The sequence below is a fragment of the Solea solea genome, chromosome 9 (genome assembly GCF_958295425.1).
Source record: "Solea solea chromosome 9, fSolSol10.1, whole genome shotgun sequence".
Classification (NCBI taxonomy): domain Eukaryota; kingdom Metazoa; phylum Chordata; class Actinopteri; order Pleuronectiformes; family Soleidae; genus Solea; species Solea solea.
In genome coordinates this window covers 20,974,349-20,989,383 of record NC_081142.1, presented here as the reverse complement: position 1 = coordinate 20,989,383, position 15,035 = coordinate 20,974,349, and the positions used below count along the sequence as shown (strand labels likewise).

The following is a 15,035-nucleotide window of genomic DNA, read 5'->3' as shown; positions in this document are numbered from 1 at the left end:
ATTGGCCTTCCTATTACGTTAATGCTCTCACACCAGCTCACTGCCCTTCCTGTTTGCCAGAAAGCCCTTTCCCCATTCACATGATATGGGACAAAGGCTGGGCACAGGCGGATGCTGTGTGATTGTCAGAGTTGACACAGTTTCCTTGGTGAAAAACATGTATGTTCAACACTGGCTGCAAGGATGCCGCTAATAACAGAGGGCAAATACGTCATAGTCGTTGTCACATCAGGTTATGTGACTGGCTGGGTATTTGCACAGCTACGCGCAAATCCAACCTGTGTTTACAGGTGATGCCTCTGTTACTATATAGAAAATCAGGGTCTTAAATACGTCTGGGCTAAAGGTGACTGCGGGTATGAAGTGTTTATTTTCATTGTGTTTGGCTTTGACTTGCAAGCTCTACCGTACGTTTTCATTCCATGAAAAAAAGATCACATTTATTTTTCAAATAATTTAGTTTATTTGCTGAAATGTAAAAAAAAGAGTGACAGACAACAGTGGTATAAATAGTACATGATAAATTACATTGCACACTTTGTTTCTGTAAAAATGCAACAGATATACAGAATGTTATAGGCAAATAAATACAAATTCATCAGAATAGAGTACCCTGCATGCCTGTTCACAAGCATTGTGTACGTTTGACAGAGGGACACTGCACACTAAAGCACAAAAGCTTTGCCAAATGGCACAGAAAAGTGCATTCCCCACCCCTCACACACCCTCCTCTTTGACTGTCTGTTACGCTGTCTCTCGTCGCTTCCCCAGAACTTCATCTGGGTTCACACACCAATCCACTTTTTAAGGCATGAACCTCCAACTTTCCTTGTGTTTTCCTTCTCTCTCTCCTTCTGTCTCCTCCATCCTTCCTTGTCTTCTGAGAGAGCTGGTTGACTTCTCTACAGAACCCACCGCTGCTCTCGCGACAATCTCTGTGTGTGTCTGCATCAGCGTCCCGGCTTCATGATGCCGCAACCAATATGCCACATCTCGCCTGCTGCCTTCTCAACCCTTTAAGGTTACAACTAGCAATCCTTCATCGGCCCACGGGGGAGATCAGTTCTTCACACCTTCTTCTCCTGCCTCGGCTGCTTTGTGGCCTTGTCGCTCACATTGGGCTGGCTCAGGAGATCTCTGTAGGCGGGTGAGCGTAGGAAGCGAGGGTAGCAGTCTTTGGCCATGAGCATGTAGATCCTGTGCTGAGCAATATCGAAGGAACAAGGTGAGGGGGTCTGCATGTTGGCCTTGGTGATGTCACGTGTTTCGTGGTCGATGTTAATCTGGGGGAAAAGGACACGTGAAAGGACCACATTAGTCTCAAAAGAAATAACCTAGAATTGAGTTATGATTTCTTGCAGCAAAAGCAAACATGTGTGCTCCTTACCTCTCTGGGAGCCTCGCTCCCGATGAATTCATCATAGATCTTGTGGGCTTTGGCTTGGAGTTTTGCAGGGGACTTGGTGCTCCTGTATTCCTCGCAGGCAAAGTAGAACGCAATGTTCTCCTCGCTGAACTCCGATACCAGGAAGGCGGTGAAGGCGCACAGTCCATCTGCGAGGCGAAGGGAAATTTGATTAATTGTGGTACAGCACAGTCCTGCGGGGCTGAGCGTATGTGTGTGTAGTGTTTTGTTTGTGCGCCAGTGTGTAATAGAATCTCAGCATTCCCTTACATTTGCTGGACAGGAGCTTTTCAAAGGACTCCTTCCACCTGAGGCATTCCTCCAGTGTTGGCCTTAAAAAAAAAAGAAAAAAAGATTGTGATTAGATTTATATTAAACAATGCAAACAGTGGCAGTAAATATACTGGTTGAAAAAAAAGCATATATTATAGTACATGATGTGTCATATATGCTTACTTATTTTTCCCTATCTTGCAGCAGCAGTGTAGGTTCCAACTGGATTTTTGCAGAACGCTTCCCAGCCTTGCTTTCAGCTCCTTGGCCCTGTGAGAGGAAAAAAAAAAGAAAAGCAAATAGGTTAGATAAACAGACCTTGAATACACACATTTGTTCACACGCAATTACACTGCTGTATATTACAGCTCAGCATAAACTCCCACTTATTGCAAATGTACAGTTTGCTCTCTGGGATACTTTAAAAAAAACGGACATTCTCCTTTAGCTTTTTGGCTCTCACACACACACACACACAGATTCATGATGTGTCCTGTAATCCATTTGTCATGATGTGAGTGCCATGAAAGCTTCATGTACCTTTCCAAGCAGCAGGTAGGCAGCGATGCTAGTCCTTTGCACATATCAGCAAGTTGGGGATGGTAGAGCTGGTGTGTTGCTCGAGTAGGCGGGTAAATAATTATCCTTTTTGCGCAGAGCACAGTCGAGAACAAGATTTGTCTGTGTCTGTGTCTGAGCAGAGCCAGAGGTTTTATAGTCCTGCACCCTCTGCCTCTTATGTGTCATCAGCCTGCTCAGCCAATCACGGAGAGGGGGAGAGAGTGAGAGAAAGAGAGAGAGAGAGAGAGTGAAGGAGAGGGATGAGGGAGTCAGAAAATGGGGGAGGAACTGCAAGGAGGAGGAAGGGAAATTACTGTCAATGAAAAAAAAATCCGCTTTTCTCGTCACACATCCTTGAAAAAACACTCTATTTTATTCCTCTCTGTCAAAACAACTCATTTACACAGAAGTAATGACACAGTTTACTGCTAGTGCTTCACCCTGGAAGTGAAAAAATAAACAAAAAATAAATAGTATACATAACTTTCACGGCTTTCCAACTTCGTCACCTTTGAATGTAACACCTTACACTGTAAACCAGGGTAAGTAGAATCTACTTATAAAAAATCAAGTTAACTCGTTGCAATGAAGCATTCATTGAATAAGTGAAGTGGACTACGTTAAATGTACTTGAGCCCATAATGGATTAGAACATTTAAATTGAATGTACTAATAACTGAGTTACGGTAAGATGCAATTTCCATTACTGGCGCTACCTAACGTTACCAGTAAACTGGAATGGAAAGCTGGAGTGACGTTGCGTGTTTGATAAATGTAATCCTTGATGCACTGAATCTGCTTTTCACTGTGTCGCCTTTCACGTTTCACTTAAATTCAATGCAAAGAACGTTTCTATGCCACGCATCTTAATAATACAATGATAAATAAAGGTGTATCCTGTAACCACAATATGTAGATATAGATATATAAATAGATAGTTAGAACTTTATTGTCATTGTACAACATACAACGGAATGAAGGTGCAGCTCCAACAAGTGTTTTTAAGGGAAAAGAAAAAACCCCAACAAATATTTACATATAGTGCAGACACACACACACACGTCCTTACATATGCAGCACTCTCCTGTAATAATAAAGCTTTCAGTCAATCAGTGTGTTCATGTAAATACTCAATAAGTGAACTGCTAATGACATCCTGTGTTGTCAAATTCTCTGTAGCCCCGTTGTTGTCTCTGGTTCAGAGTCAGCCATTCGCACAATGTCACTTTGCATTAATTGAAGGAGTAGGCAGGCTGATAAACACGACTTTCGAGCAGTAAACATAATCACCCTTAGCCTCTCTGTGGGAGTGGTAAAGGTGTTCTGGCAAGGAATATGATGGGAAGGAAACGCAGTATTTACTTTGTGTAATTATATTACTGTAAACAGGCTGTTGTGTGTGCAGCAAACTGCTCGAAATAATAGAAGTGAGGTGTGACCATTTCCCACATGGCGTGCTGCAAGTTGCAGTTTGTTTGATACGTAGTACAGATTAACAGGATAAGATAACACAAAGGCAACATGAGGCTTAATGTGAAGTTAATGAAGTAACATGCACTAGAAGTAATCGTTCAAACCCTTTTCTTGTACTGATTTCCAGTAACATTTAGTTTATAAAGCACTGAAGAATAGCTAATTAAAGCAAAAAATAAAACTTAAAGAATTGACAATAACACAGGTTTACTTTGAAGTTTTTGTTTTCTCTTTAGGTTTCAGTGCTACAACGAGGCCTCGAGACACTGGAACTAATGAGAATGGTCCTTGAATGTTCCTTGAATGAAAGCATTCAAGGACCTTTAGCTACGTTTTCCCAAATTACAGTGGGAACATTGTATTGCATCCATTATATAAAGCAATAGCCATGGGTGTTTCGAGGAAATCAGACCCAGCGTGGCTTGTGTGATAGCTGAAAATAACATGGTTAATGGCAATTGAGCCCCTCTAATAAATCGAGTTGTTGTTGACTGTGAGATGTTTTCTTTTTTAGATGTAGGAGGATAGCTCAAACCAGGACAGTGCTTGAAGTCGATTTAGACAAAAGTGATAACACATAGAGGGATTCAGCACAATGGCATCAGTGAAGAGTTTCCCTCTTAATAAAGAGAAAGAGCACAACACTAAAAAAGTTGGTGTCCACAGCAACGAATGGATTCTCTTCTGATTGATTTAATTGTGAATAATAGTAGTTTCGGTCATTTATTTGAATACTGCCAGACAGGGACCTTTTGCTGCTGAGTAACTGTGTCTCAGGTGAGCGTGTTTCCCTTTAATCATCATGAACTACAGAGATACAATAAGAATGTGCCATTAGAGATAGATAGTTTTGCTAAAAACATTTGTGGCGGACGGCTATGCTAATGACCAAAAATTAAGGCAGAGAAGAAGAATAATTGTCCTGTCTTAACCATGTGTGGGCACTGTTTTCAGTTCCTGTTATATTTTGGTACCACCTGTTTCTGCTTCCTGTTCCTGGTCTTTGTTTATTTTCCCGCCATTTGTCTGACCACACCCACTTCCTGTCCCTGTTGTTTTCACCTGGTCAACCTGTGTATACATAATCCAGCATTCACCACTTGTCTTTGCCAGATAGATAGATAGTGTAAAAAAAACGTTTAGCTAAACATATAAGTGGCTGGCGGCTTTGCTAATGACTTAAAAAGCTGTGTACATTGTCTCAGATCTGGGACTAAATGCAGATTAAACATATTTACACTGGTCAAAAGCCCATTTAAAAAACAGCTATTAGCTTCATGGAAATGTCCAGAAAAAAAATTGGCGTCAGGCTAAAAAGGCAGCTGCCTGTAAAACACTATCATTTGACAAGATAGTTCACGTTGTACCACTACTCAACAGCTCTGGCTGTTAAGTTGAGTCACCTAATGTAGATGCGATGACTCCATCTGCGAAGAAGGAAAAGTGGTTACCTTACCTATCCACAATCATTGTGCTGGGGAGGATTTAATTGCACCGTTCAATGCCAGGAAAGAACAATGGTTGCCACAGGAGCCTGGGGGAAACCTGCCACCCACTCACCTTCTCATACACTCACACAGCACACTCACACTGTGATGTCACTCCTGATGGCAAAGGACAACCGGAAATGAGAGAAACGATGATTGGAGGTGGAAGAGAAAAAAAACCCCAACCACGCATTGTATTGTCCTGTTGAGCAAAGGGCTTTTCTGGCTTGGGATTCACTGTCCTTGAATCTGTCTGATGTAACGCACACTGTCACTGAAAATAAGAAGAGGGAAAAAAACAGCCTTACATCAATTGAAGCACTATTTCCACTTTTGTTGCTCGAGTAATCAACGCGTTTAAATTGAATAACTACTAATAACTTTTAAACTATATAACCAGTGGAACAATAAAAGCACAGATCCTATAGGTCACATTATTTCTCAGAAAAACCCATTTAATTTGAATTCCTTTCTGTGACTTGAGCAACAAGGACTCCCATTATATGATCTGCTGTGATCTTATAGCATCCTTGAATGGTCATGCTTTTGAAATGAAGATGTACTCATAGATAGTACTGTCTGGTGAACCATGACACTTTCAGTGTCTCTGTATATTCCAATGTTTTCTCGGAAGGGTCTGGTCTAGATTTAAGTCCTAGATGTAGTTTGTTTCAGTGTTTTTTGGAGAGGTTTCTGCGGATGAATGTGAGCTGTAACACGCCATCCGTTTTTTTAATCATTTGAATGAAAAACTGGGTCAAACTTTGATCTTTGAAGTTAAAAATGAGTCAAAACTAACTTTCAAACAATCTATACATAACTAACTTTTTCTTAAAATGTTGTATTATATTACCTTTTAGTTTTAATGTTTTGTCCAAATGTCAGTTTAACCTTCCCAACACACATTTGAAAGTGTTTTTAATGATCAGTTTTGTTTGTGTGATATGTTTCGGCTTCAAAATACAAAACTCAGGCTCTAGCCTTTGCCCTAAACTATTCAATTCAATTTAATTCAAACAACTTTATTTGTTCCCGCAGGGCAATTCAGTTTGCAGCCTCAGTCACATAGAACGTAAACATTTTTCCATTAGCTGGACTCCGATGAACTTGGAACAGACTTTGATAATGCTGCTGAGATAGATAGACCACAAAACCAACAAATGAAAAAAAATGAAAACGTCAACAGCTTTTCAATAAAGGAATGATAAAAGTTACATAAAATGCTCTTAGAAACATTAAAACAATTCAGCTTGTATGTCGTCCGCTTGAGTATATACAACACATGCGACAAAACAAGTTTCCAATTTAAATTGATTACACACACAAACATACAATTTCTTCCTATAAACCCTACATATTGGCAGTACATACAGTATTTTATGTTGTACTTAAAAGGCATTACTGACATTTCCTGAAACTTTCATACCAAAACAAAAACATAAACAAATTAAATCAGATTTAGAGACTCTTTGTCCTAAAACCAGTTAGAGCCATACAGAGTTCTCCGAACGTCTTCCTGCCTAGAACATTTGTCAGAGCCCAGATGATTCAATTATTCCATCTATTCAATTTAATGTGATTATGTCAAGTCAAACTATTGAATAGCAGCGAAGGAACACAAGGCCACGCAGTCCTGATGTATCGGGGTGATATTTACCTGCATCAGTGAGATTTCACAGAAAAGGTTACACTGCCCTCATAGCTTACTTCTTCCACTTCAGAATCAAGGCTCAGGTCTTTCTAGGACACTTACTGTAGATCTCAGGGCCTTACTTTCCCTCAAACTACAATCCTATTCATATTCCTTGCATTCAGACTAAGCCTTTTCACCCAATACAACCTGCAATTATCGTTTTTATCTGAGACCAACCGTACCGAGCCCTTTCAGTGTCATCTGGACTCAGCTGTGCTGGAGAGGAAGCTCATCTCTAAGCTCTTTTCACACGTCACCTCCAACTGCTTTCAGCTGCAGAGGTGACAGCGCAGTATTGTCATCATCCTCTCCTCAGGGATTTCTGTAATACCACCGTTGTTATTTGTATTTTTTATTTGAAAAAAAGAAGTCTGATGAGGTCTCTGATACCTTACCGTCACCTTGACAACAGAAACAGAGCGGCCCTGGACAAAATGACCACCAACAAGCAATTATAATATGTTATCTGATGATGAATAACACCTGCAAGGTAATCAGTTAGCCCTATTTCCTTATGTGTTTGAGAGTCTTCCATTAGCATAGAAAGTGGGCCAAGTAGTAGTTTCATCAACTACTCCCGTTAGTACTATACATGTACTTGATTGGTTTTCATTGTAATAGAAAGGTAATTGTGTTACCTCAGGTGAATTTTCCAGCATGGACATTTCTATCTCCTTTCTTCCACATCAGGGTCGTGTTGGGCTGCAGCCAATCCCAGCTGACAGAGTAGGGCGAAAGCAGGGCAATTAGCTATGATCAATTTAATTTGAGTTGGATTGGACTTTAGAATGTCCAGTTAACCTAATTCTGAATCTGCATGTTTTGGACTGTGGGAGGAAGCCAGAGTACCCGCAGAGAACCCACACACATACGAGGAGAACATGCCTCCAGTCAAAACCGGGACCTGAACGGGTGACCTTCTCGGTGTGAGGCAACAATGCTAGCCAGTGCATCACTGTGTGACGCATAGACATGTTGTGCCAAAACACTGCTTCTCAAAACTAGCTTCTGTGCATCAGTTTCTCATCTCTCAAGGCGCAGAGAACCAGACATAGGTCTACATTATTTTTTCCAGTCATTTTCCAGTCAGTAAGTCATAGGTGGTCCTTCAATCATGTGCCACTTTTTCGATGCTTTGTTGTCATGGCTGTCTGCTCGGAGAGGAGCTGTAGCTTATGTCATCCATTTTCACAGCAAAACAAGACAACATCACTGTCTTTTCTTTGTCCAGAACAGAGGAGAGGACATTCAAAAGCGGATCTAAGGTCAAACTGAGTTCACAGCGCTCTTACGTTGAACTATACAATAAGCAATTCAGATGGTGTGATGCTCTTCTAGGTTGTATATTTTAAAACAGTTTTTTGGCGTTATTTTGCGTTTCCATTAGCGATAGTACCAGGTACTTTTTTTAGTACCTGTTCTGGCAAGGATGAGGCGATATTATGCGTGAAGACGTCAGACTGCCAGCCACTGATTGGTCAGAGTGGCCGAACAATACCGAACTCTAGATCAGTTAAAAAGACTTCTGAAAATGTGGTTTAAACTCCAACAATTACCAAGGAAGTGTCTAAAATCTCATAATTTAACAGTGTGTATTTCGCAAAAGTACTGCCCTACAGCTGTATTTCAGTCTTTGCTCACCCTGCGCTAACCCTAACCCATGGAGGAAGCATTTGCATTTAACTGATTCTAATGATTCACTACACTGAAAACAAGTCATAAGTTTGAGTGTCGCGTATAAACAAATTAAGTCACAGCAGTTTCATGCAGCCGTGCAGTGATGACTCCGCCCACATTAAGGTGGTACTATATTGTAATGGAAACACAACTAAACTGTGTAGAGGCCAGGCTAGTCGAGGCGAGCTGGGACCATGTAGTGATAGGCAATAGAGTCAGTTTTGAGGTCAAAAGTAGCTTCTCTGTTTAGCAAAGTTTCAAACTGTGCAGACATCTTGCACATTGTGTTTCTATTGATGAACACACACACAGTTGAAAAGCTATAGTGCTCTTAGTGCCATTTAGGAACGCAGCAAAGAAGCTGCGTTTCTTTTGTTTCCACACAAATGGATTAAACACGAAAGCATCTGCTCCGCTTTGTGATGTCTTTCGCAAATCACTTCCACAACACAGAGTGTGCAGATTAAGCTGCGCAGCTAAACAGGCTGAGCAGCTGTTCAGATGGCACGCACTCACACACCAGTTAACAGAACACTGTCTAATGGGCGAACCTCCCGAGCGCGTACTGCCGGGGCTACTGATGCACGTGGACCGTCACTGTGCAATCAATAAAACGGTAAATGGAGACAAACGTGGACAGGCGTCCCTTAAAAGAGTGTGGAAATGATGCAGGAGGAGCCGTCACATTCGAGTTTCCTGTCTACCTGTTACTTTGTGTTCATGGCCTTTGTGCTTTAGAGAGGAGGTGGTGAATTAGAAATAAGTGAAAGAAAATTCAGACAGCCGAGCCTCGGTTCAATGCCACAGGAAGTGGCTGCAATGGTTCACGGTTTGTTTTCATTCTTTCTGTGCTTTTTTTTTATTTTTCGGAAGGACCTTCACAGGAGTGACTCAGTGATGAGTGGAAAAGGACAGCTAAAAGCCTGTTTAAATGAACGAGTGGGAACATTGAGAGAACACAGTGTGTTGCTGGGAAATTCCTACTAATGGAGCTGTCTGAGATAAGACATTTGTGTTTCAAGGTAGATTTTCTTTTATTTAGCTGTTGAGTATGTATGTGGTGATTTAAATTCAGGGAGCGTTTTATACTATAGCGGATCAGAAATATTATATCACTTAATGCATCAACAGATTCATTACAAATCTGCATAAGACCTTGACGTTAACAAGTATTGAGTGATTGTCCACTCATTACAGGGGGAAAAAGGTGGGCAATATGGTTAGCTTACAATTATAGCAAAATATTCCATCATGATATCACAATGAAGATATTCATGATGATATTTCACAGAATTTCAAAGTAAAAGTACTTGCTTTGATATGGAACCATGTACACTTCAGAATAATAATGCATTTATGATGCTAAATAAATCAATTCATTCACAGACACCAAACAAGCTTATATGTAAATGATGTAATTTAATAATGAATGTAATGCATTTAATCATGTGATAGTTTACAACCAAATGCCTTATTATTACGCGGACAATGGTTTACATATGAGGATATATATATATATATCTATATATATATATATATATAGATATATACATATATATATAAATAGATAGTAATGTTTCATTGTTAAATACTTATAATATAATATAATACATCACGACTGTGCAGACTGACCTTTCTTTGCAAGGAAATCAACACTTGATGGCCAGCAGAAGTCTCTATTTCATTATTCACCAACAACAATGTGGTGTGGTGATATATGTAAAACATAATGTAAAACATAATGTAAAACAAAACATGTATAACAGCAGCCCTTCACTGTTTTCAAATGATTGCAACAATCTCACTTTAAAGCATTTGGGAATGTGGGCTATTTCCGGAAAATATGGACCTGCACTTATACTCAGCCTTACACTGTGTTTATAGTCCCATGGTCTTGTTAATTAATTCTTTATAAATAATGAAACTATCACGTTTTGTACATTTTCACGTATAAGCAACAGGCTGAGATTGAAAATGAGTTGAATTTATTTTGTTAAAGTTCTGTTAAAGTTTCCTGTGTATTGTGTTCTGCTTTATGTTTCAGGAGGCTGGCTGGTTGGAGGGGGCGGAGCTTCTGAGCCACTCACCTGCAACTCATCTTCCTTGATTACTTCTGCTATTTAGACTCTGGCTTCGGGATCCACAATTGCCAGTGCAATTCTGCGGCCAATTCATGTCTACGGCCCTATTTATGTGATTCTCCAAGACTCAAGCTTCTAACCTAGCTGGCTAACCTTTACTTGAAAATCTCTGTTTTCTGGGAGAAAGTGCAGTGGCAGTTGCTGATCTTTGAAACAGGGGAAGCTCATTTCAAACCCAGTTCTTTTTACATAAATTCTTCAACTTCCTCTCCCACTTTCAGACGTCTCTATTTGAAAGCGTCACCACTACATACACTGCTTTTTCTTTCCCTTGGGTTGAGACGTTCTTAAGAGGGGAGGTGAGGCTTTTTTTTAGGTTCAGGAATATTCTGGGCATTGAATGTTGTCATTGAAGTGCTAAGAGCTGTGTTATAGGGTGGGCGGAGCAACAGACCAAAAGAAAAATAGAGTTTGTGGCCCACAAATAAAAATGTAATCACTGAATATACTGGCTGCACAGTGGTTATCACAATTTGTTCTTGTACAGTTGGATGATATTTTTTTTTTCTTCCTCGCTGCCCTCTTAGTGGTTTCTGCGGGAGTGTGTTTGACAGTGTGTGTGCTGGAGCCTCAGGTTGCTCATCTGTCTGATCGTCCTCTGGGGAGGAGAGGAGCAGCATGCTGCGGGCCCGGCCAGATGCTCACTGTGGCTGTTAAACAATAACAAGTGGAGTGTGCTCCCTTTTCAGCAACACTATGATCCCTAACTACTCCCGTGAGGCTGTTTAAACAAAGGGTCAGCTAAGCCTTCAATATGCAAACTGTCATGAGATACAAAGTGATAATCTGTAAAGTGATCTCTATATTTTTTCCTACTTATAATGAGATTTTCCTTTTGTTCTATTTAATAGTTTCAATCTTTTTTTTTTTTTTGGCTTTCGGCTTCTCCCTCTCTAGGGGCTCTCATGGCAGATGATCCACACATTCTATTTGGCAGAGTTTTTATGCCGGATGCCCTTCCTGATGCAACCCTCCCATTTATCACACACAAGGAGTACACTAGATGTGGCTGGGGTCCTATTTAATGGTTTCAATTACTGCTCAGCAACAATGACTGCGCCCCTGCCATCCTTTTGCTCTGAGCTCCTTGGATCAGTTTCAAACATTGGTGAGGTACCTCAATAAATATACTTTCATTTAACCAAACAACTTATGTCTCATTTATGTTCCACATCACATGTATCTTCTAAAAGCTTGCAAATTTACCAATAAACAAATGCACTAAATGGATTAGTATGACTGGAAATTGTACATTTTGCTTGACACACATTTGCGTGCCAACGTCAAAGTTTTAATTTGCGCTCTCGTCATCCTCCTCTTCCTCACACGTACTGCACACGCTGGTATAGTTAAATTAGACTCAGGCATTTTTGTTGCTATTTGTGTCATGCAATTTGGACCACTGGTGCGACGTGTACCACAGTTTGAGAACCATGGATCTAAAGGATTTTCTCATGTACATGATCCATGGAAGTATGTGGGCTATAATAGTTTCATAATTTGGAATGGATGTATCTCTTTTAATGTGCAAAAACAGTATAAATGAGCCCTCACCACTGGGGCCGAGCATTAGCTCATTCTTCACAGTCTCGGTTCTTATCTTAAATATTGTTTGTTTTGGATGATTTAGCTTTAGCTGGCCTTGCATTATGACCCCATGCACACAAAACCATGTGTCATGTTTCCTCTTAGCTACTGTATCGTCTGTGAATTGTGTATGAGCTGGTTATCATCACCTTATCTTCAAATATTATGGTGTGTACAGTGTTCACCTCACTGTTTAACGTGTATTCACGTACACATTTACATAACAGTCTGGGGTTTTTTGGGGGGGGTTTAGAATCCAATCAACGCTTCAAGTGTTTGTTTTGTTGAACGCCCTTTGGTGAGAGTGTCCAGTACGGTGTCTTAATCTCAAGGATTGATAAATGCAGGTTTCAAAGTCAGCAGGACGAAGCCCGTCCATTAATGTCGAATGTCTTCTTGTGTTCTGGTTATGTTATTAGGGAGAGCACTTAGTGGCCTTTTTTATTTAATGAAATACATTTGTGCCCAAGACTGCAGTGGAAATCATGTGTGCTTTTACATTTTCCTCAGACATCCTTGGACCCATGTAGATTCATTAATGTCATCATTTTGACATAGTGGAACAGGATACTCATCAAGGTTTTAAATTAGTTTGTTTTTTTGGTTACTGCTATTGGACTTTTTAGTATAAGCACTGATGCTAGTTCTTGAACCAAAGCCTGATCTTAAAGAGGCAAACATGTCTGAGGCAGTGACTGAGATTAGGGGCGAGTTACTGAAATGGTTCTGGCTATGGGAGAAAAGGTTTTTGTATAAGCTGCATAAGATGAATGAGCTAAACCTGATTTCACGGCCATGAATAAAAGATCCTCTCACCAACAAAAGCAACCTGTAGGTGGTCATTCACCGGTGTGAATGAGCCCTGGAGAAATCACTGACAATGATTAACCTGATAATGATGCCGGGTGCTGTTTTTTTTCTTTTTTTTTTCTGCTAGTTGTGAGGTTGCGAAACCTCAGGCCCAGACGACAACAACAGAACTGACATTTGACTCTTGTCAACATCACACATGCACATATGTCTGAATGTACCGGCTGCCTTGGAGATCATAACAAACAATCCGTAATGTCAATATCAGGGAATGGCAGGTTCTGTTATGACCGCGGATAATGTTGTTTGTCCCTGAGCAAAGGGGGGAGGTTGTTAGTGGAGAGACTTATTGTTTAATTGACCCATTTAAATGTCGATTATCTGTGTAAGATAACATATTTTTCATTTCCCCAGATTCTTGTGTAAATTCTCACATACTGACATTAGTGACTTGAATAAAACAAAAGGGCATTAGATAAACTTCAATCTTACTCTAAATAAAGCCAGGACTATGAGTAATGTAATGCCCAAGACTGATTATGGTTTTGTCAAAATACCCTCATTCTTATCACAAATGCAACCAACAATTAGGACTGTTTTGCTTTTATTTTTTAACAGTAATGTGATTGTTTAGTGCGGCCAAGAGAACAATGACAACAGATAGTGAAGACGCCATAGTTCACCAGTTGGTTTTGTATAGTCAACATATTTACTTTGCTGCTATGGAAATGAATGGCACTAACAGATATTCAATGATGTCATTGGACTGATATCAAAATGAGGTAATGTTATGTAAAACAGGTTTATAGATTCATTTTGCAGCATAAATATGTTTTATAATGTCAACTTTATATCATTCTGTGTGACAACAAACCCTTTTATTTTGAAATGATGCAACATCGTCCACCCCTTCTGAAACCGGACCATGTGTCCTCTCACGGAAACCCCTGATTAAAGCGTGTGTGTTATATCAAGTCATATAAACAAATGGATTAAGTGAACCTAATGAAGTGAAATTTGCCATCTCTCTCAGTCACGTGAGTCGATCGGCGTGCACGTGTTCGGTGTTTTCTTTTAATGAGATGTTGCTACAGAGAGAATCTAATTAGTTTTTTAGTTTTTTTCCTGTTTTTCCTCCGAGCTGTCTCAGAGAGTAATTAACTGCCTCCCACCTGCCCCACGATCCATAGTGATGGGAGTGCGGCACCATGGGTATTGTGTTTACTATTGATTAAGAGAGCAGAGATACAGAGTGTGACCGTGAGCTACTGTAGAGCGAGAGAAGAGTGAGGAAAAACAAAGAGGTGAACATTTGTTTAACGCAAACAAAATCGGACTTCATTAGTTTGTAATTTAGTGCATTTTAAACAAATAGAAGGCAAACAAGAGGTCTGTATTTGATTGGAAATGTTTTTTTTTTTTTAGATATCACATTAGAAATGTGTGTCTTTTCTTGTTTTTTGAAGCAGTGTATGTTTTTTTTTATGTAAGAGGCACCGACACAGCGTCAACATGGACAACTGATCTTATCAACAAAGGAAACAACACCTACACATGGTTTACTCACTCCACTCACTATTACATTACCGTAATGTATACTTACATAACAATGATTACACGCTGAGTGTGTTTTTGCTGCTTTTTGTCTACTGGCCCAGATACGCTCGTGTTTTGTCTGCCAAACAGGACGCTGTCCCACATTCACTCCCATTGTGACTGACATATTGACATCAGCACCAGAGACAGCGGATGGTGTAATACGGCAGAAGTGATAAGTGCATCGTACCACTGCCCCCGATACGACAAAGAAGGTTTTCTAGTGAGTGATGTTGCCTCATTGAATGTCCGTCTGGTTATTTGATTTTTTCCATCTCTCTTTAAAAGCAAGCAAAGACGTAATATTGGGCTCGACTGCACAGTGAGTCGTA

At 40.2% G+C, this 15,035-nt stretch overlaps 1 protein-coding gene across 1 annotated transcript; it reads right to left on the bottom strand.

Annotated features, from left to right (window-relative positions):
• Positions 1-439: 439 nt before the first annotated feature.
• rgs16 (regulator of G protein signaling 16) lies at positions 440-2,349 on the bottom strand. Its single transcript, XM_058638688.1, has 5 exons — positions 2,219-2,349; positions 1,862-1,948; positions 1,676-1,737; positions 1,388-1,554; positions 440-1,283 (listed from the first exon to the last, which is right to left on the bottom strand). Exons 1-5 carry the CDS (start codon positions 2,260-2,262, stop codon positions 1,068-1,070), a joined length of 576 nt encoding a protein of 191 aa, XP_058494671.1. The 5' UTR covers positions 2,263-2,349; the 3' UTR covers positions 440-1,067.
• Positions 2,350-15,035: the final 12,686 nt, after the last annotated feature.